At 40.4% G+C, this 23,156-nt stretch overlaps 1 protein-coding gene across 1 annotated transcript; it reads right to left on the reverse strand.

Moving 5' to 3' along the window:
- Positions 1 to 799: 799 nt before the first annotated feature.
- LOC113120203 (uncharacterized) lies at positions 800 to 19,171 on the reverse strand. The gene is made up of 3 exons (XM_026290139.1): positions 19,167 to 19,171; positions 4,285 to 4,952; positions 800 to 823 (listed from the first exon to the last, which is right to left on the reverse strand). The coding sequence occupies exons 2-3, from the start codon at positions 4,930 to 4,932 to the stop codon at positions 800 to 802; spliced, it is 672 nt and encodes a 223-aa protein (XP_026145924.1). The 5' UTR covers positions 4,933 to 4,952; positions 19,167 to 19,171.
- Positions 19,172 to 23,156: the final 3,985 nt, after the last annotated feature.

Raw genomic sequence — 23,156 nt, forward strand, 5'->3', positions numbered from 1 at the left:
TTAATATATAGAACATACATTTTTGTTTAGATATATGACCTGGAAAACTACAGAGAAATACAAAGGAAGAACGTCTTTTTTGCTCTGCAGTTATTAATAACTTTGACATTTCTGAATGCATTATAAAAATCAGAAGTTGTATCTGTTAATATTGTTTAATGGATCTGAGCTATGAACTAACAAAGAACAGTTATATTTTTATTTACTAACAAAGATTAAGAAAAAAATATTGCTGATTGTTTGTTAGTTAATATTTGTTAATGCATGCAGTCATCCACTTACAGGAGTTTATTGTGCAACATTGGTGTCTTTCAGTGCATTTGTTGTACTCTGGTTTTATCTAGCCTGTTGATTACTCACAGAGTCTTTCAACAGAAAGACATAATTGCAAGAATGTGATCGTTCCAGGTTGTCATTTAGTAGTTGCGATAATTATGACGTGGGTGAACGCAGCGTAAACACTGAGTGTGTGTGTGTGTGTGTGTGTGTGTGTGTGTGTTTAGTAGTTATCAAACTGGCTTCTTTGTTCAATCTGGATTTTTTTAGCATGTATAAAAGTATGAGCAAACACGTGTGAAAGGTGAATTTGTGCATGTTCAGTGATACTGAATCTTCTTCCTGTTGGCAGCAGACGGTCATGTGACTCATGTTCTGAGCCACTGATGCTCTGTCTTACTAATGAGTGCCGTTAATGATTGTGTTCCTTCAATAAATTCCTCAACTGCCTATAAAACATGGTTTGTGTCACATGTTGCTGTTCACATATGTGTGTGTGTGTGTGGTGGTGATAATTCTGGGTTTAGTTTTGGGTCTCGGTCTCCAGCTGCAGGAATAAAGGTGAGAAAGAAACTCACACCAACATCAGCTTTGTTTGTGTTTTAACAGAAATGGATAAAAAAGGGTTTATACAAACGCCTAGCTAGAGAGTTTGGAGTGAGCATTACATTTTTAATTTAATTTTTTGAAGATTTTAAGTTTGCAGTTTAAAGATTTTAAGTTTGGATATTTTAAGTTTAAAGGGGGGGTGAAATGCTCGTTTTCACTCAATCTCCTGTTAATCTTGAGTACCTATAGAGTAGTACTGCATCCTTCATAACTCCAAGAAGTCTTTAGTTTTATTATATTCATAAGAGAAAGATAGTCTGTACCAATTTTTCCCGGAAAAACACGAGCGGCTGGAGGCGTGACGTGTGGGCGGAGCTAAAGAATCACGAGCGCCAGTAGGCTTTTGTGTTGAGAGCGTTTGGAAGCTGTGACATTACCGTGAGGAAAAAACCATCATCCAAAACAAACCATGGCTAACAGTCAGATTCAGCCGTTTATTTATGATCTAGAATCAGATCCAGAGGCTGAAATTTAACAAGAGCAGCATCAGCAATCAGTCTCTATGTGGTATGTACTGAAACTGTATATATTTGCTTAGCGGTTTTGGAAAATGACTAAGTTCCACTTTGTCGTCTTTTTTTTTTTTTAAGCTGTACATGTGGAAAGTGCAGTTTGATGCCAACATCACATGTTGTTTACTTGTTGTGCTTACGCGCCGATAGCTAAGTTAACAACACAGAGATATTTGAATCAGTTTTACTCACCGCCTGCGGTTCCAACACACGATCGTGACCCTTTTTCGTTGGGACTGCATTATCCTTAAGAAATAAACGATGTGCAAATCCGTTGTCAAACTGGGCCTTGTTTGTAAAACAAGCATCTTCGAAATGCAGGGAACAAACACAAACACTTGCACAACTCCGTTGATGCTCTGTAAAAATAAACTCCATCCACTGGTCCCTTAATGCTGTTTCTCTTTTGGTAATCTGTGCAGGGTTGTCTTGCCCTGGCAACCAAAAACTGTCACGGCGCGGTAGAGACGGCGCCGTGGAAAGAACAAGATCTGGGTCCAAGTGCAGAGAAGAGACACTTTATTTTAACAAGAACAAACAAGAACTAAAAGGCCAACACGGCAAAAACAAAACCAAAACTAATCACAGGGACAAGCAGGAAAACGAGCACGAGAAACACAGGTACATAGACATTACAATATAGCCAGGCAGAGTGGTGGGTGAGACGAAACTATATACTCGTGAACAAATAGGGAACAGCTGTGTGCGTGATTATGTGCACAAGTGTACAGAGTGAGTGGATGCAACAGGTGTAATGAGTGAATAAGGTAATGAGTCAGGGAGCCAGGGAGAAACACAGGTGGAGCAACTAAACAGTAATGAGGTGACAAGGTGGGCGGGGTCAGAAAAGGAAAGGAGAGAGCACATGGCACCAAATAACACAACACAAGCCATGTGCTCACAGAAAGACAAAGACAGAAAGACAGAAGACTGTGACAGAACCCCTCCCTTAAGGAGTGGATTCCAGACACTCCAAAATAATAAATCACGGAGGGAGGCGGAACGGAGGTGGATCAGGGGGAGGGATGGAGGGCCAGATAATATGGTAAAACAGAGACAAGAGGACCAGGTAGAATGGGGAAACAGAGACAAGATACACAGACAAGAAACCCAGGAGGGAGGTGGACCGGCAGAGGATCAGGGGAAGGGACGGAGGGCCAGGTCCATAGGAGGAAACAGAAAGAAAGACACAGACCGCAGAACAACAAAAAATAAACACAAATACACAAGTCCAAGAAGGACATCACGTGACGCCCCACGAGGGCGGAGCAGAAGACCACCATAACGGTGTGGTCCGGACGGACGCCCCCCAGGGCGGAGCAGAACACCACCACAACCGTGTGGTCAGGGCGGAAGCCCCCCAGGGCGGAGCAGAAGACCACCACAACCGTGTGGTCAGGACGGAAGCCCCCCAGGGCGGAGCAGAAGACCACCACGACCGTGTGGTCAGGATGGAAGCCCCCCAGGGCGGAGCAGAAGACCACCACAATCGTGTGGTCCAACCAACGGGAGGACGACAATCTGGCAATCCCATGGTGTACATACTGGACTCCAGAAGATCGGTGCTGACCCGACACTGCTCATGAAGATTGTTGGTGAATTGCATTTGAACATGAAGATCGTTGGTGACTTGTATTTGCTCATGAAGATCAGTGGTGACTTGCCTTTGTTCATGAAGATCACCGGTGACTTGACTCTGTCCTTGAAGCTCACCGGTGACTTGACTCTGGAAGGTCAACGGTGACTAGCCCTGACTCTGGAGGGTCAACGGTGACTAGCCCTGACTCTGGAGGGTCAACGGTGACTAGCCCTGACTCTGGAGGGTCAACGGTGACTAGCCCTGACTCTGGAGGGTCCACGAGCACCTGACTCGACTCTGGAGGGTTCACTGGGACCTGACTCGACTCTGGAGAGTTCACTGGGACCTGACTCGACTCTGGAGAGTTCAACAGGAACCGGACTCGACTCTGGAGAGTTCAACAGGAACCTGACTCGACTCTGGGAGTTCAACAGGAACCTGACTCGACTCTGGGAGTTCAACAGGAACCTGACTCGACTCTGGGAGTTCAACAGGAACCTGACTCGACTCTGGGAGTTCAACAGGAACCTGACTCGACTCTGGGAGTTCAACAGGAACCTGACTCGACTCTGGGAGTTCAACAGGAACCTGACTCGACTCTGGGAGTTCAACAGGAACCTGACTCGACTCTGGGAGTTCAACAGGAACCTGACTCGACTCTGGGAGTTCAACAGGAACCTGACTCGACTCTGGGAGTTCAACAGGAACCTGACTCGACTCTGGGAGTTCAACAGGAACCTGACTCGACTCTGGAGAGTTCGCTAGAACCTGACTCGTCTCTGGAGAGTTCGCTAGAACCTGACTCGTCTCTGGAGAGTTTACTGGGACCTGACTCGACTCTGGGGGGTCACCAAGGACCTGACTCGACTCTGGGGGGTCACCAAGGACCTGACTCGACTCTGGGGGGTCACCAAGGACCTGACTCGACTCTGGGGGGTCACCAAGGACCTGACTCGACTCTGGGGGGTCACCAAGAACCTGACTCGACTCTGGGGGGTCACCAAGAACCTGACTCGACTCTGGGGGGTCACCAAGAACCTGACTCGACTCTGGGGGGTCACCAAGAACCTGACTCGACTCTGGGGGGTCACCAAGAACCTGACTCGACTCTGGGGGGTCACCAAGAACCTGACTCGACTCTGGGGGGTCACCAAGAACCTGACTCGACTCTGGGGGGTCACCAAGAACCTGACTCGACTCTGGAGAGTTCGCTAGAACCTGACTCGTCTCTGGAGAGTTTACTGGCACCTGACTCGACTCTGGAGAGTTTACTGGAACCTGACTCGACTCTGGAAAGTCCACTGGAACCTGACTCGACTCTGGAGGGTCCGGAGCGGTCACCACCACCTTGTGGGAATCGTGAGCGGACGCTGCCGCCTCGGGGACATCGTGAGCAGATGCCGCCGCCTCGGGGACATCGTGAGCGGACGCCGCTGCCTCGGGGACATCGTGAGCAGACGCCGCTGCCTCGGGGACATCGTGAGCGGACGACGCCGCCTCGGGGGCATCGTGGGCGGACACTGCCTCCTCGGGGCAATCCTGAACGGACACCGCCGCCTTGGGGCAATCCTGAGTGGAATCTGCGGCTTTGTGAAGGCTAGCAGTCAGCCCCACTGCCTCAGAGGGAACATCAGCAGGCTCCACCACCTTGTGAGTCCTGCGAGCCGACCACGCTGCTCGCACCGACATCCACTGTGAATCCCGCATGCAGCGCATCAGCCTGTGACGCTCCAGGAACAGGTGTGAGGCACTGGGTGCAGCCGACGAGGCCTCTGCTGACTCCTGGACTGTCGCCTTGGGAGAACCTTGAGCTGGCTCTGCAGCTAACTCCACCCTAACAGCTGAGCCGCTCAACTGCAGAGCCAGGTTGATGTAATCCTCCAGCGTCTCGTCGGGGTGCCAGAATGGCATAAGGGACTTGAAGGGCTCGGCTAGTCCTCCCCAGAAGAAAACCATTAGACAGGTCCTCTCTGTCGCTGACAGCCGAGCCGCCCCCACAAACACCCAAGCATAATCCTCGATGCTGCGCTCTCCTTGGCAGATGTCGAGGAATCTCCCTGCTGGACCCATATTTGCTGGCTATATTCTGTCACGGCGCGGTAGAGACGGCGCCGTGGAAAGAACAAGATCTGGGTCCAAGTGCAGAGAAGAGACACTTTATTTTAACAAGAACAAACGAGAACTAAAAGGCCAACACGGCAAAAACAAAACCAAAACTAATCACAGGGACAAGCAGGAAAACGAGCACGAGAAACACAGGTACATAGACATTACAATATAGCCAGCAGAGTGGTGGGTGAGACGAAACTATATACTCGTGAACAAATAGGGAACAGCTGTGTGCGTGATTATGTGCACAGGTGTACAGAGTGAGTGGATGCAACAGGTGTAATGAGTGAATAAGGTAATGAGTCAGGGAGCCAGGGAGAAACACAGGTGGAGCAACTAAACAGTAATGAGGTGACAAGGTGGGCGGGGTCAGAAAAGGAAAGGAGAGAGCACATGGCACCAAATAACACAACACAAGCCATGTGCTCACAGAAAGACAAAGACAGAAAGACAGAAGACTGTGACAAAAACACACTTCTTTTGTGACATTTCGTGACGCTCTCGCTCTGATCAGTGAAGTCTGTTGTGCTCTCAGTGCTCTGCTATACGGGAGCGTGCGCTCTTCCGGCAGAAGTGCACTTAGGACCCATATAAGGAAATTCCGCTCCATCTAACGTCACACAGATCCATACTTGAAAAAAACTTTCCGAAACTTGTGACAAACCGGAAGGAGTATTTTTGGAACAGAAATACTCCTTCAAACGTACAACTTAATTTTTGAAACTTTGTCCATGTTTAGCATGGGAATCCAACTCTTTAACAGTGTAAAAAACTCAGTATGAATGAAATAGCATTTCACCCCCCCCCCCCCCCCCCCCTTTTAAAGATTTTAAGATTAAAGATTTTACATTTGGATATTTTAAGTTTAAAGATTTTAAGATTGAAGATTTTAAGCTTAAAGATTTTAAGATTTCAAGTTTGCAGTTTAAAGATTTAAAGACTTAAAGTTTGTATATTTTAAGTTTAAAGATTTTAAGATTGAAGATTTTAAGTTTGGAGTTTTTTATTTAGGAGATTAAATATATTACGTTTAGAGATTTTACGTTTAAAGATGTTAAATTTGGATATTTTAGGTTTAAAGATTTTAGGTTTGAAGCAGTTTTAAAGACTTGAAGTGTGTGTGTGTGTGTGTCAGGTGTATTGTTTTCCTGCAGGAATGGTTGTTACAAACTGTTGAATGTGGATTCAGTGTCGTGACTCTGTGATAGTCAGTGTGTGGAGACTCCAGCTGGAGAACTACAGCAGTGTCTCCAGGGTGAGTCCCACCTTCATCATCAGCATCATCATCATCATCAATGCTGCAGAGATTGGGGACTTCAGGGTGTTACTTTTTTTTGTAATAGTTTTTGAAATAATAGTTTATGACCTCAAGGTTAGATTATTGTAATGCTTTATTGGGTGGTTGTTCTGCACGCTTGGTAAACAAACTACAGCTAGTCCAAAATGCAGCAGCAAGAGTTCTTACTAGAACCAGGAAGTATGACCATATTAGCCCGGTCCTGTCCACACTGCACTGGCTCCCTATCAAACATCGTATAGATTTTAAAATATTGCTTATTACTTATAAAGCCCTGAATGGTTTAGCACCTCAGTATTTGAATGAGCTCCTTTTACATTATACTCCTCTACGTCCGCTACGTTCTCAAAACTCAGGCAATTTGATAATACCTAGAATATCAAAATCAACTGCGGGCGGCAGATCCTTTTCCTATTTGGCGCCTAAACTCTGGAATAACCTACCTAACATTGTTCGGGAGGCAGACACACTCTTGCAGTTTAAATCTAGATTAAAGACCCATCTTTTGACAAGCTTGAGGCGGTTTATTAAATCGTTATTCATATCCTCTGACTACAGGGGCAGATCTAGAAAAATATTGATGGGGTGGCAAGAAGGGGACAGGAATTTTTGAGGGGTGGCAACATATGGCAGACATATATATATACTGAATTTAGTCACAGTTATATACATATATACAGATAAATATATGTGCACACAACAAAAGGACACAGGCTATCATTTACAAACTTAATGTCATGCAATCAATGTCTTGCATTTGAAACAGTTCATATAAGGAATAAGTGACCATACCCCATAAGCACCACACACTCACTAATGCATACAGTATGCATCCACATGTAATTAAGAGCATTATAAAAGGTTCAGTGTTATCAATATGTCAATTTATTATAAGAAACACAACACACCTTTAACAGCCAATGACATTTACAGCTGGGGAGACTCAACTGATTTTCTACAGTTTAGTGTTAATCATCATCTAACTCAACCAGTCAAGAGCTACATTTAGCCTCAGATGTTATATGAATATGGTCCTGAAGCATAGCTTTTATTAGCTGACCATAATAATAAATAAATAAACATTATAAATACAAATTTACTTTTAGAAATTGTTTTTGAAAAATATGGTGTTATTGTTTTGGCCAGGGCTCTGAACCGGTTCAAGGAACGGAAACTAAAACCGGAAACGAACAATATTTTTGACAGGAACAGAACCAGAAACAGAAACGAAATTATTTTTTTTAGTTCTGAACAGAATCGAAAATTTGAAATGGACATTAACCGGTTAATAACGTTATTTTATCGTTCTGTTTAATATTGGAAATTTGCTGTCAACCAATCACGAATTCCAGCAGTAAAGCATAGGCAAATGTGACTGAAGCCAGCGAGTGAAATGTCTGCTCAGCTGTGAACTCAGTCAAGTCTCAATGCACCGCCTTCAGGGCCGGATTAAGACCAAATTAGGCCTGATGACGCAGCGCAAAAAGGGCCTATTTTTTCTAGGCGTTGGTGCATGTGCATTCGACACTCAAGTAGAGACCTGCATTCCCGCCAGACCCAGCGCAACCGAGTGCGGCGCGGGACAATATTTGATTGGTGAATGCGGACGCGGGCGGCAAGATATTATTATTGTGTGCGGGTTGCGGGAAAATAAAGTTATTTGCGGGACTCCCGCAAAGTGGAAATATGTAGCAAAATAAAATTACTAAAAACAGATAAACCTTTATTTATAATAGACTAAAATAAAACAAAATAGACTTTGCTGAATGGGAGGATGCTGATGAAACCATGGACAGCAACGTGTAATTCCATTCCGAAATAGCGAGAGATCCAGTGGTGGAAAAGGCGATGTCAAGAGTTTCCGAGATTAAGCAAAGTAACACGCCATGTATGCTACTCTGCACTCTGCAATCTGAAGCCCTCATCAGTGAACGACATGCTATTCCTGCACGGACTACATTAGTAGTCATAGTCTACAATATTTTTTTTATTCCGTTTATTTTTTTCATTATTTATTTAGCTAAATATTTAAAATTGGTCTATTTTGTTATTGAGGAAAAATGTTTTTTGTTTGTTTAATGTTTGAGGAAAAGAAGGCATTCTTAAGCAGTGTAGGCTAATTTTCCTTTGAACATGAAATAAATCAAGGTTTATTATCATTATATAATTCATTAGGCTATACTATAGCCTAATAGGTATATATATATTTTTATTTACATTTCTTACTTTTTTACTGTATTTCTATGTTCTATGTTCTAAGTTCCATGTTCGTTCCTTTCATCCATTTAATTAAACGCAAATAAAACGAAACATTTGTTTCTTTTTTTTAATTTATATTCAACAGGGGAGCAATTGAAAAAATAACAGAGTAGCAGACAGAATATGCAATGCATTAAAAAAACAAAACATACTTTACCCGCGTGATTTTGCAGGCGGTAGCGGGACGAAACGTGATCGTGAATCTTGCGGGGACGGGACAGAAAAATAAATCCCGTGCAGGTCTCTACACTCAAACGCCAGCATGATTAGCCTCTTCCTGCCCAACCGAGGACCGCAGCTCTCCTTTGATTATTCCCGACTATATATATATAGTCTAGAGAGAGAGAGAAACTTGTATATAAGTTTTTTAGAGAAAAAAAAAATATTTCATTCAGAAATAGACATAATGCAGACACAAAATGTTTACAAACATTAAGTTATTTTTTATAATCATTTATTATTCAAATACATCGCGAATACAGAAACTTTGATTTTGTGTCGAATGAGAAACCCAACGTTGGTTTCAGTTTCGTTTTAGTCTAAATTAATTAGTTTTGGTTTGTCGTTAATATTGCTATAGCTTCTTATATTTGTAATTCTTGTTCTTTTCTAAATACTGTTAATTGAAATTATTTTGTTGTGGTGTGAGGGGAACTAAAATAGCCTAGCGGAGCTTCACACATTTCCCAGAAGCTGTACAGTTTTCATTTGCTATTAACCTCAAAATAATGATTGAATGAAATTTGGAGTCCGACTGTCGCACGCATATACAGCGTTACTTATTATACATTTACTATCATTATATATTCTTTATATTAAATAACATTTTAGCATCCAGATACTTTGGGAACATGGAAACATTTGGGTTCGTGCTGAATGAGAGAGGTAGGCTTCAGCTTCAGCTTACATTAATTTGTTTTTGGATTGAGGTTTTTATAGCCTAAACTTTAGAGGATTTGATTTGAAGAGAAACTAATAACTGTTTTTATAATGTTTTAAAACATTCTGCTTTAGACTACAGGCATTTTAGCCTTCATTATCTCGGAAAGAAATAGGGCTAATAAAATGCAATGTGAGCCACGACTTACTTTTTAGTTTTTTTACTCTCAAAACGCAATCTTATACTAGTGTGTTTTTTAACAATGCAGCAAACATTTTTAAATATCTTAAAAATACTTTTAAAGTGTTGATAGATTTTTTTTTTTTAAGTAGGCCTAGCTTAAGTTTGGACAAAATCTGGTGCAAGCTGTAAACTGTAAAGTGTTAGATCTCTATTTTTTCCTTCTTTTTTTTAGTAAGGAAAACGCTATACTTTATTATTATTATTAAATTATTATTATTAGGCAAATTATAGGCAAATAATATTGTTTTTTTAAAATAACGTTATTAACCGGTATTTCTTCCTCCCAAACCGGTTTCGGAATGGTAATAATATCAGAGGAACGCAGAACAGAACCGTTAAAATATGGATTCTGCTCGGAGTGAACCGATTTAATTTTTTTTTTCGTTTTCAAGCCCTGGTTTTGGCAAGCTTAAATTAAAACTTCTATGAAAACTTGTGTGATATTCCTTTGAAATAATGTTTTAGTTTATCTTTTAAGTACATTTTACTAAGCAAATAGCATAATCTACATATGATTTACAGATTATTTTAATAAATATCAAACATTTAATTCAATTGTGCATTATAGCTGACACCTACATGAACAAATACAGTTGTTTTTATGACTATAGGTCATTTTCCTCAAATGCTACTGACGTTAGAATAGTGTGTACCAATATCGCATGTAACTTTAGAGACGGTCCCTAAATTTGATACTCTTCCAACTTCAAGCCAACTTTATGTCTGTTTTTGTTTTATTTTCTCTTCGCTGAATTGGATTCATCCATCAATTATGAACATTCAACCGCAAACATGAGGTGCGAGCGGTCGCGAGCGCGGATGGGAGAATGGAGGAAGTTTTTTTTTTTTTTTTTTTTTTTTGGAGTGACTGGGATGGTGCCCCCTCAGGGAGTTGGTGCCTTAGGCAGATTGAGTCATTTCGGGAGTTCGGAGCGGGATCGTGAATCATTTGAGTCAGTTCGGGAGTTCAGAGCGGGTTCGCGAATCATTTGAGTCAGTTCGGAAGTTCGGAGCGGGATCGCGAATCATTTGAGTCAGTTATGGGGATCGCGAATCATTTGAGTCAGTTCGGGAGTTCGGAGCGGGTTCGCGAATCATTTGAGTCAGTTCGGAAGTTCGGAGCGGGATCGCGAATCATTTGAGTCAGTTATGGGGATCGCGAATCATTTGAATCAATTCGAGAGTTCGGAGCGGGTTCGCGAATCATTTGAGTCAGTTCGGAAGTTCGGAGCGGGATCGCGAATCATTTGAGTCAGTTCGGAAGTTCGGAGCGGGATCGCGAATCATTTGAGTCAGTTATGGGGATCGCGAATCATTTGAATCAATTCGAGAGTTCGTAGCGGGTTCGCGAATCATTTGAATCAGATCGGGAGTTCGGAGCGGGATCACGAATCATGAAAGATTTGCGCTTGTAAATTTTCAAATTGGCCATAACCTTTAATTCGTTGCTGCCAACTGGGGTGGCAGCAGGGGTGGCAAAGCTTTCTTTTAGGGTGGCATTTGCCACCCTATGCCACCCCAGTAGATCCGCCCCTGTCTGACTAATGATCAGACTGGAGAGTTTGTGATCATGTATACACCGGCTGGACATGATACACCCTGAGGGACATAGATTCCTAATGAATGAATAAATATAAAGCAAAGTGTTAACCAGATTAATCAAATGTCAGAAGAATAATAATTCTAATTAGACACAGATACGCAACAACCCTTCAGCCAGCACCAAATGCCTTCCTTGGACAGAGTGTGTGAATCTTACAGATGTTATTATAATATGACTCAGACATTGAAATGATTTGTTGTGTTTGTCTCTTCTGAAGAAGATTCATTCATTGTTTGTCAATGAATCATTTGATCAGATTTATATATATATATATATATATAATCTTTTTGTTTGTATGGTTTTGTTGTTGCTGTCTTACCAGGCAACACACCCTTTACAAAAAACTTGACACAGTTTTACTAAAAAAAAAAATACAATAATAATAATAATAATAAAAACATTTAAACATTTTAGTACTATAGTTAAACATGGTAACCAAAAATTACCCGTGTCTGTGCTACATTACACATGGTTGTAGTAAAACTTTAGTTGTCTAAAAACATGTTTACACTTTTACTATAGTACGTTTTCATAAGGCTAGTATTAGTGTATACTGTATATAGAGTGATAGTCAGTGTAAAAAGAGCTAATAGGAGAAGCAGATGAACACAACACTGCAGAACAACAAGAAGGTAAAGAGAGTAAACTTTATCACTCATATGTGTGTGTGTGTGTGTGTGTGTGTGTGTCCATGACGCTGTGTTCCCTAACCACTTCTCCTTCACCACCGTGAGTCACATCACACAAGCACGCTCCATGTCCTCTTCCCAAGTTTGAGAAATTCCTATTTCCCAGACTCCTTTGCCTTCGTCTGTAATGTTTCAGAGTCTGAATATCGCTTCTCCTGAGAGTTTCTTGGCACCATGGAATAAACGAATGAAGTTAAGGCCAGATGAATCGCTGAAACGGCTGCTTACAGCCTGACGTCTGAAGTAATAGTCCGGAATGAACATGTGTTACAAAACATTTGCTTTCATGGCTCATATAGACTGATATAGTGAGAAAATGGAGACAGACTCAAACTGAGCAAACCTATGAAAGTGCTGCAGATACTGATATTCTGTGATGAGATTCTGATGCTTGTGATGTAAACCAGTGAGATGTTTCTAACAGTAGAGCAGATACTGATATAAACTGATGTAGATATCACTCTATATCTCCAGTAATGAGATGTAAATGATCCGCACATATAACACAGTGATGGAGAGCTGAAGAAATCAAGGCTCCTCAGAAGATGTGAGATGTTCTGGAGGCTTGTGAAGATCATTCCTCCGCTGAGGAACAGTGAAAGTAAAGCTCCTCAAAAGATCCTGAGGATCAGATTTGAGACTCTAAACATGATTGATGGAGAATCAAGTAAAGCTGAGCTGCTTCAGTCCAGCAAGAGGTCATCTGGAGATATTAGTATTAATAATCTTGTTTGTGTAAGGTGTCTGGAGTAAACTGTACGGTGAGTCACACGGGCTGTGGATAATAACATGTCCGACGTCTCCTTCAGTCTGTCCAGCAGTGAGAAAGACAATCCCAGATGGATCCAGGGACACACACACACATCTGAGACCCTGACGTCCTGTACTGACCTCTGACCTTTGACCATGACCTTTGACCACAGATCTGGAACACAGCTGAAGGCCGGAAGGTTCTTCTGGCCAGGATCTGATGTGGCTGTAAAGAAGAGTTTCCCAGATATGAAGATATGAATTCTGACGGGTCAGCTGACGTCACACACACACACACACACACACACACGGTGTTACTGAGTGTGTGGTGAGGGAGGTTTGTGCATCAGATTCATTCCTGATTATATAAATGTGTTGTGATCAGGTGGGAGTATCATCACGGCCGCAAACACACACACACACACTCTTTATCTCTAGGAATATCACTAGAGAGTGGAGATGGTATCAGACGGTGTCTGGTTTTATACATCTCTGAACACACACTGACTCTGGGTAGATTTCGGTAGAAATTGTGCGGTTGTGTTTGATGTTTACTGCTTTAAACTCTGGAAAAGTGCTATAGTAAATTTGTTTATTTATTTATTTTTTATTAGTAGTATTAGTATTGTTAGTATTCATATTATTTAAAGTATTATTATTTAAAGTATTAGTATTATTATTTTAAAAGTATTATTAGTAGTAATAGTATCGATTACAGTATTAAATGATTACTATTATCACTAGTAGTGCTAGTTGTATTGTCATATTATTATTATTACTAGTAGTAGTATCACAAAAGTAGTACATTTTACTTTAGTATTATTATTTGTGGTAATATGAATACTATTATTTGTATTAGTATTGCTAGTAATGATCTTAGTTTCATTGCTATTGTTTGTTAGTATTATGACTAGTACTATTCGTATTATTAGTTTTAATTTAAACATTGCTAATGGTTTATATTTATTAGTATTCCTGTTAGTGTTAGTATCAATTTTATTTTTAGTACTATTATTTGCAATGGTATTAGTAGTATTACTATTATAATTTGTATTAGTATTAGTGATGAAAGTTTGGCCACCCCACTCAAAACTACAGTTTTTATGTAATTTGTGCAACAGGCACAAGCTGATATGTTTTTTATTTAATTTTTATTTAATGCACAAATAAAGGTGCATTGCACAATGCAATTATACTCGAAAATATGAGAAACTTAAACCATGTAAAAGCCACAAATAAAAACTGTTATTTATGTCTACTGTTGACTTCGGGCCTTTTCCACAGTTTTATCACTATCTGCATGCCTCGTGCATGAGTATGCAATGCTGGAGCAAAAGCATTTGAGAGTTTTGAGAAGCTGAATGAGCAAATGAGTTCGCGTTCGACTGTGCGCGTTCGTGTGTGCGTGCGTCTGCGTGCATGCATGAGTGTGTGCGCGTTCGTCTGTGCGCGTGTGTGTGCGTGCATGCGTGTGTGCGCGCGCGTGCGTGTGTAAGTGCAAGTTCGTCTGTGCGCCTTCATGTGTGCCTGCGTCTGTGCGCGTGTGTTTGCACGTTCCTCTTTGCGCATTGGTGTGTGCGTGGGTCTGCGCGCGTGTGTGTGCGCGTTCGACTGTGCGCGTAAGTGTGTGCGTGCGTCTGCTCGCGTGTGTGTGCGCGTTCGTGTGTGCGAGTGCGTGCGCGTCCGTCTGCGCGTGTGTGTGTGCGTGCATGCGTGTCTGTGCGCGTTCGTCTTTGCGCGTTCATGTGTGTGCGTCTGCGCGCGTGTGTGCGCGTTCGTGTGTGTGCGCGTCTGCGTGCGTGTGTGTGCGCGTTCGTGTGTGCGTGCGTCTGTGCTTATGTGTGCGTGCATGCGCGTGTGTGTGCGCGTTCGTGTGTGTGCGTCTGCGCGCGTGTGTGCGCGTTCGTGTAGGCGGTATAGGCAAATGCTAAGGGCGCCACTCATCCAAAGGGGCTTTTTTTTTACATATTTTTTTTTATAATAGGCTACTATTTAAAAACCATTAATTCGAAATACTACCAAATAAAAAAAAAATAAAAAAAAAGTCCGGCTCTTAAATCTTCCCCCGCCCATCGAGTGCTTGAAGTGCGTCAGAAACAGAGCGCGCGCACGATCAGTTGTTGGTAGTTTGTTGTGTAGCGTGCCCGACGCCGCATCCAATGTAGACGGCACTGCTTTTGTTAACACACAGCTCGTAGAAACGGGCCTGGCAGCTCGCGCCAGTTCTAGACACGGTGAAAGTTTCCTGATTGTGACGGAAGGACGAATGTTAGCAGTTGTTCTGGGTCCTGAGTCCCCAGACTGTGATTTTGTACAATCATGTCAGTTTTAAGACGCATTTTTTATTATCACTTTTTTATTAATGTTTTACTCTACAGTTGTGCAGTTTTGGGGGATACAGTACAGGCCAAAAGTTTGGAAACATTACTATTTTTAATGTTTTTGAAAGAAGTTTCTTCTGCTCATCAAGCCTGCATTTATTTGATCAAAAATACAGAAAAAAAAATAATATTGTGATATAAATAATTTAAAATATAATTTAAAATAATTTGTTTTCAATTTATTATACTTTAAATTATCATTTATTTCTGTGATGCAAAGCTGAATTTTCAGCATCATTACTCCATTCTTCAGTGTCACATGTGACATCCAGTCTATCACATGATCCTCTAGAAATCATTCTAATATGATGATTTATTATGAGTGTTGGAAACAGTTCTGCTGTAATGTGTGTGTGTGTGTGTGTGTGTGTGTGTATATATATATATATATATATATATATATATATATATATATGCTAAATCATGAACACAATGACAGGGTGAAATGGGCTGTGATGCATGGGGCGCCAGGTAAAATCTTGCCTAGGGCAGCAAATTGGTCAGGGCCGGCCCTGTGCGCGCGTGTGTGTGCGTGCATGCATGTGTGTGCGCGTACGTCTTTGCGCGTTCGTGTGTGTGTACACGTTCGTCTGTGCGCGTCTGCGCGCGTGTATATGCGCGTTCGTTTGTGCGCGTTCGTCTGCGCGCGTGTGTGTGCAGGAAGGTCCAGAATTAGGAGAGGATCTTCCGTTATCTGCGCTGGCTGCAGTTACCAGAGAGCAGACGGTAAATCCTCTTCATCATCACTGTCCTTCATCACATCACGTGTCTGACTCTGCAGGATCTGTAGCTCTCTGTGTTTAGGGAGTTTTCACTGGTGTTTCCTAAGTTAATAAAGGCAGATCGATTTGATGACACAAAACACGGTTTTTTTATTTAGAATACACGAGATTATATACATCTTGAAAAAAAAAAAAAAAAAGAATAATAATAAATGTTATTTGTTCTTTAAAAAAATATATTAATAAAATATATTAAAAATATAAAATATATTACATAAAATACATAAAATATATTAATTTGTAAAAGTTACATAGAGTAATAAACTCAATTTTTTATCCGATTTCATGTATTTTGTTATTATCTAGTAAAACTGCACATTCTGAAAAATTATAGTTTAAAGCAGTGTATTGGTAGTTTATTGGCTTTCCTCTTTTTGTGTAGTTTAGATGAAAAAAATCTGCCTTTTATCATTTGAATCACTTTACAAAAGGTGCTAAAAGTTGCCAAAAATTTTAAGAATCTATAGTCTGCCCCAAACCAGATTCCACTCCAAAATATATGTGGTCACGCTGATTTCCCATCATGGCTTAATTATTAGAGAGAAGTTATGTTAAGATTGGGATGATCACACCCTGAGCAAGTGGTGACTGATTATAGATAAAACAGGTGTGAGAACCACCTCAGAAGAACTCAATGAACATACAGACCACATCTGTTACAGCTGGAGCAATGAAAGGAAGTAAACTCAAGTGTATACAGTGTTTGAGGATGTTCATGGTTTATCCTGACTCCGCTGAACCCAAGCTATGCTGCAATAAACATCTTCATCAAGGTCTTCAACGTCCTCATCTCCTCTTCTTATTGGGTAGTTAGAAATGTTTCTACAAAATGTCTAAATTGGCAACACGGCTGGAGCATCTGAAGTGTTTGTGTCACAACCTGTTACATTCATTACAAAAAATGAGTAAATAAATAATAAATAATGATCAAATCTTACTTAGATTTCTGTATTTTGTTTGGGTCTTCTCCTGAACAAAGATCTAAACATTCTTAAAACAAAAATAAATGTATATGACAGAAGATTCATTCTTATTTTCTGAAATGTATCTAAACTAAGTGAGATCATGCCTTAAACCAGAAACAAACCCATCCACGGTGTCAGAAAAATGAACTTAATTCAAAGGCAGAACAAGGTTCACGGGACGCTCATCAGTCAGACGTGTCTGTGTTTAGAGGAGCCAGATATGAACCTGTCAGCACAGGGGTGAGAGCACACACTCACACACACTCACACACACTCACAAACACACACACTCACACACACTCGTACACACACATACACTCACACACACACACACACACACACACTCGTACACACACATACACTCACACACACACACACACACACACACACACACTCACATACACTCACACACACACACTCTCTCACACACACACACACACACACACACACTCTCTCACACACACACACACACACACACACAGCAGTGTTTATCAGGCATCACATGCAGGTGACACACACTCACTGGTGTGTGCTGATGATCTTTCTCTCACACGCTTCACATCACTTCCATGTAAATTCCAGAAGCATCAGATGATGTTGATCTATGTCACAAACAGCTTTAAAATGCGGATTTATATAGATAAACACATTTAACCTCAAAACATCTGCTGACATCTGAAAACAGAGTGAGGAAACACATGTGATGTGTGTGTGTGTGTGTGTGTGTGTGTGTACGAGGGTGTGTGTGTGCGCATGCAGGTAGAGAGGAGCCCAACTGCGAGCTTAAAAGAGGCTCTTCAGGATTTTATAGGTGAAAATACTTGAATTGGTCTTCCAAAAGAGCACATGACTAGAAATCAGTGGTTATTAAGATGTATTTACAACACTGTTCCAGAACAGTTCAACCCCAATATTCAGATGTGTGTAGCACATTTTTTGTTTGCTGTTCCCCTGATCACAAATGCAGACATGGTTTTATGTTTATGCGGCACGATACATCTTCAAAAGCTGGTCAGCAGAAGGAAGCATGAAGTGCTCCAAAATTTCTTGGTAAATGGCTGCAGTGACTTTGGTTTTCAAAAAACACAATGGACCAACACCAGCAGATCACATTGCACCCCAAATCATCACAGACTGTGGAAACTTAACACTGGACTTCAAGCAACTTGAGCTATGAGCTTCTCCACCCTTCCTCCAGTCTCTAGGACCTTTTTCCTTCCAGTCAACTTTCTGTTAACATGCTTAGATACAGCACTCTGTGAACAGCAGCTTCTTTGGCAATGAATGTTTGTGGGTTACCCTCCTTGTGAAGGATGTCAATGATCATCTTCTGGACAGCTATCAGATCAGGAGTCTTCCTCATGACTGTGTAGCTTAGTGAACCAAACTGAGAGACCATTGTGAAGGCTCAGGAAACCTTTGCAGGTGTTTTGAGTTTAAATAAATGAACTTTTCCATGACATTCTAATTTACTGAGATGCACCTGTACTCACACACACATACAGTCTTTCATTTAAACTTGTATACGCACACACACACACTCACTCATTCATACTCATATACTCACACACACATACTCATTCACTCACTCATACACACATCTGTTGTTCATTCATTCACATCACACGTGATGACAGTGTAATGACATGTAGCATAAGTCCAGAAACAGTTTTCTCTATTTTTTCTGCATGATATGTGCCGAACTCGAAGCCCCGTTAACATCTTTATTAACATTCTTTTGTGATAGAGATTTCTGTGGAAGTCCACATGCTGCAGTGAACTGCTGTCTATTATTACAGGCATTCCTGCAGATTAAATATTAGATAAACATGGTTACAACACCCAAATCATGGGTGTGATTCCTAGGGAAAATGTGCAATACAATTCACTTTGAATTAAAGCCTCTGCCAAGTGTTTTAAACCAAGTGGTCATAATTGAGGCCAGTTTATAAACATTTACACTGATCATCATCTCATCTCTTTAGTTCCCTGGGAAGCAAACCCATGACGCTGAAAGGGGAAGTTTAGTCTGTGGAAAATTAAGAAGTGATGGTATATCACCGTCTTATCAGATACATTATCAAAGAGACGTCAGTATTTAGGTAACGGAGAGATTACATGATGATGAAAACTGTGAAAGTCATAATTACTCAGACCATAGCTGATAAATTTCAGCAAAAAGTTTTTGACATTCTCTGTCGGTCACCTGCTAAACATCTGACCTTATCGGACTGTGTGTGAGTGTTTAGACTGATATTCAAACCCATTATAACGGGCATTTGAAAGTGAAATATGCACCAGTCATCTTCCTCAAATCACTTATGAATGTTCAATTAAATTAAATTTTATTTATATAGCACTTCTTACAATACAAATCATTGCAAAGCAAATTTACAGAAAATGTATGTTTCTATAAGAAAGGGAACTTCTCAGTTTCATATGTAACCCTCGTTCCCTGAGGATTATAATCTACAACAATCTACTTCTGTATATTTTAATTTATATTTTTCTTTATAAGTTAAAAGTTAATGTGGGGGAAAAATGTTAAAACATTTAAAAAAAAAAAATATGTGACATTAAGTTTTAAAACCGTTTAATGTATGCATATTAATTGAAATCATTTAAGTTACTGTATATGATTACATACAAACATTTTATATTAAAACCATATCTTTTTATAATCATACAGTAGATTTCATAATCCTCAATATCACTACAAAATAAATGCTCAGTTTTTACTCTGAGAAACATGATTTTCCATAAAGCTGCTTTGACACAATGTGTAACGTGAAATACATAAATACATGTAAATATGAGTGGATGTCCCATGATGCTCATCAGCAGAACAAACCGTTCATTGTTCTGGTCTCAGCTGCTTCTGTATTTTGAATGCGTGACATGAATCATGATCCTTCCTGAAAAAGTACACACACACACACACACATAATTACATAATAAATGAAAAGAAAATAGAATACAAAAAGATTAGAAAGGTAGTTAGATATTTTTCTAAGAATAGAATCAGAGTGAGTGCTAAAGTTAGAGGGTGATTTTAGTTTTATAGGTGATTGAAGCTGGCAGGGAGCAGCATTTATTAGTGCAAACATTATGAAGGGCTTTTTCCATCCTTTTCCAATATGCTTCAATATGATTCCAATATGATGTTGATTTGTTAGAAATAAATCCCTCACATCCAAGTTACCCCATTCTTTGAACTTTTTCCATTTGGCCGGCGCTTCAGAGCCACAAATACCAGGACAGTCAGACACAAGAACAGTTTCTTCCCCCAGGCAATCTACCTTATGAGCAAGCACACTTGGCAATGAAGCTCTTTCTGATTCTGATTCTGATTCTAAAGATGTAAGTTTAAAGGAATTAAATTTCATTCGCTCCATTGGGTTCAATACTGGTACTTCTCAGATTACTTGATTACCTTTCATGCAGTGATAATGCATGAGGTCAGGCTGGGCTGCTGGGAATCGTGTTTCTCAAACGATCATTAGAAGCTCTCTGATCATTGTTTGACAGAAGCACCAGTCTGATCTGATCCGGATCAGTCCGTGTTACAGCGGCTGGACTCCTGCTGCTATATCTGGTTTATTTCATAAAGATGCATCCTGAACCAGATCTACTGCTCTGTGGATTTGCATCCTAAAGTGAACTAAGCCTCCGAAAACCGGCATTTATAAATGGCTGGATATAAAAGCAGTAGATGCAAGAAAATATATATATTTTTGTACTTACAATTTTTTTTCTCCGCAGTTCAACTAATCTTTTTTTTTTGCAGCAGCAGCAGCATTGAATTGCTCAAACTGAGTAAATGCGTGAAGCACAGTAGTATTTATATAGTGATACAGTTTTTATTTATTGTGGATTTTTTATTTTATTTATTTTTAAAAAAAAATTGTAATTGCATGTGCTTTTGCCATTTTTCTATTTTTTTTTATCAACTTTTCTGTATTTCCATTAATTTCACTCATTTTGATGGTTAATATATTTTTTTGCTATTCATTATCTAATTTCTGTTTATTTTCGAATTTTTATTCAACTGTATTTTATTTTTATTTAATAATATCCTGTGTGTGTGTGTATTTCTGTGTGTGTGTGTGTGCGTGCATGCGTGCGTGCAAGTCAAAGTCAAGTCACCTTCATTTATATAGCTCTTTAAACAAAATACATAATATAGTGTTTCAATAATGAAAAAAGACAGTTAAAGGCAGTACATCATTGAATTCAGTGATGTCATCTCTGTTCAGTTAAATAGTGTCTCTGCATTTATTTGCAATCAAGTCAATGATATCGCTGTAGATGAAGTGACCCCAACTAAGCAAGCCAGAGGCGACAGCGGCAAGGAACCGAAACTCCATCGGTGACAGAATGGAGAAAAAAACCTTGGGAGAAACCAGGCTCAGTTGGGGTCAGTTCTCCTCTGACCAGACGAAACCAGTAGTTCAATTCCAGACTGCAGCAAAGTCAGATTGTGCAGAAGAATCATCTGTTTCCTGTGGTCTTGTCCTGGTGCTCCTCTGAGACAAGGTCTTTACAGGGGATCTGTATCTGGGCTCTAGTTGTCCTGGTCTCCGCTGTCTTTCAGGGATGTAGAGGTCCTTTCTAGGTGCTGATCCACCATCTGGTCTGGATACGTACTGGATCCGGGTGACTGCAGTGACCCTCTGATCTGGATACAGACTGGATCTGGTGGCTACGGTGACCTCGGAATAAGAGAGAAACAGACTAATATTAGCGTAGATGCCATTCTTCTAATGATGTAGCAAGTACATCAGGTGTTATGTGAAGTGTTTCCGGTTCCGGTTTACCTAATTAATGCAGCCTAAAAATCCTTTAACGGATTTGGATATTAAAAGCATATTAGTATGTTATGTGTAAACCAGGTTAAAGAGATGGGTCTTTAATCTTGATTTAAACTGCAAGAGTGTGTCTGCCTCCCGAACAATGTTAGGTAGGTTATTCCAGAGTTTAGGCGCCAAATAGGAAAAGGATCTGCAACCCGCAGTTGATTTTGATATTCTAGGTATTATCAAATTACCTGAGTTTTGAGAACGTAGCGGACGTAGAGGAGTATAATGTAAAAGGAGCTCATTCAAATACTGAGGTGCTAAACCATTCAGGGCTTTATAAGTAATAAGCAATATTTTAAAATCTATACGATGTTTGATAGGGAGCCAGTGCAGTGTGGACAGGACCGGGCTAATATGGTCATACTTCCTGGTTCTAGTAAGAACTCTTGCTGCTGCATTTTGGACTAGCTGTAGTTTGTTTACTAAGCGTGCAGAACAACCACCCAATAAAGCATTACAATAATCTAACCTTGAAGTACATAAATGCATGGATTAACATTTCTGCATTTGACATTGAGAGCATAGGCCGTAATTTAGATATATTTTTGAGATGGAAAAATGCAGTTTTACAAATGCTAGAAACATGGCTTTCTAAGGAAAGATTGCAATCAAGTAGCACACCTAGGTTCCTAACTGATGACGAAGAATTGACAGAGCAGCCATCAAGTCTTAGACTGTGTTCTAGGTTATTACAAGCAGAGTTTTTAGGTCCTATAATTAACATCTCTGTTTTTTCTGAATTTAGCAGTAAGAAATTACTCGTCATCCAGTTTTTTATATCGACTATGCATTCCATTAGTTTTTCAAATTGTTGTGTTTCACCGGGCCGCGAAGAAATATAGAGCTGAGTATCATCAGCATAACAGTGAAAGCTAACACCATGTTTCCTGATGATATCTCCCAAGGGTAACATATAAAGCGTGAAGAGTAGCGGCCCTAGTACTGAGCCTTGAGGTACTCCATACTGCACTTGTGATCGATATGATACATCTTCATTCACTGCTACGAACTGATGGCTGTCATATAAGTACGATTTAAACCATGCTAATGCACTTCCACTGATGCCAACAAAGTGTTCAAGTCTATGCAAAAGAATGCTGTGGTCAATTGTGTCAAAAGCAGCACTAAGATCCAATAAAACTAATAGAGAGATACACCCACGATCAGATGATAAGAGCAGATCATTTGTAACTCTAAGGAGAGCAGTCTCAGTACTATGATACGGTCTAAATCCTGACTGGAAATCCTCACATATACCATTTTTCTCTAAGAAGGAATATAATTGTGAGGATACCACCTTTTCTAGTATCTTGGACAGAAAAGGGAGTCGAGTTCTTTGGGGTCAAGTTTTGGTTTTTTTATG

This window comes from Carassius auratus, chromosome 19 (assembly GCF_003368295.1).
Source record: "Carassius auratus strain Wakin chromosome 19, ASM336829v1, whole genome shotgun sequence".
Lineage (NCBI taxonomy): Eukaryota > Metazoa > Chordata > Actinopteri > Cypriniformes > Cyprinidae > Carassius > Carassius auratus.

Bases quoted from the DNA above. Each gene is read 5' to 3' on its own strand.
- LOC113120203 (XM_026290139.1), bottom strand. From the start codon at position 4,932: ATGGTTTTCTTCTGGGGAGGACTAGCCGAGCCCTTCAAGTCCCTTATG. The intron at 824-4,284 runs GTTCCAGTGGAC...TTATTCCTGCAG, and splicing joins ACCCTCCAGAGTCGAGTCAG to CTGGAGACCGAGACCCAAAA.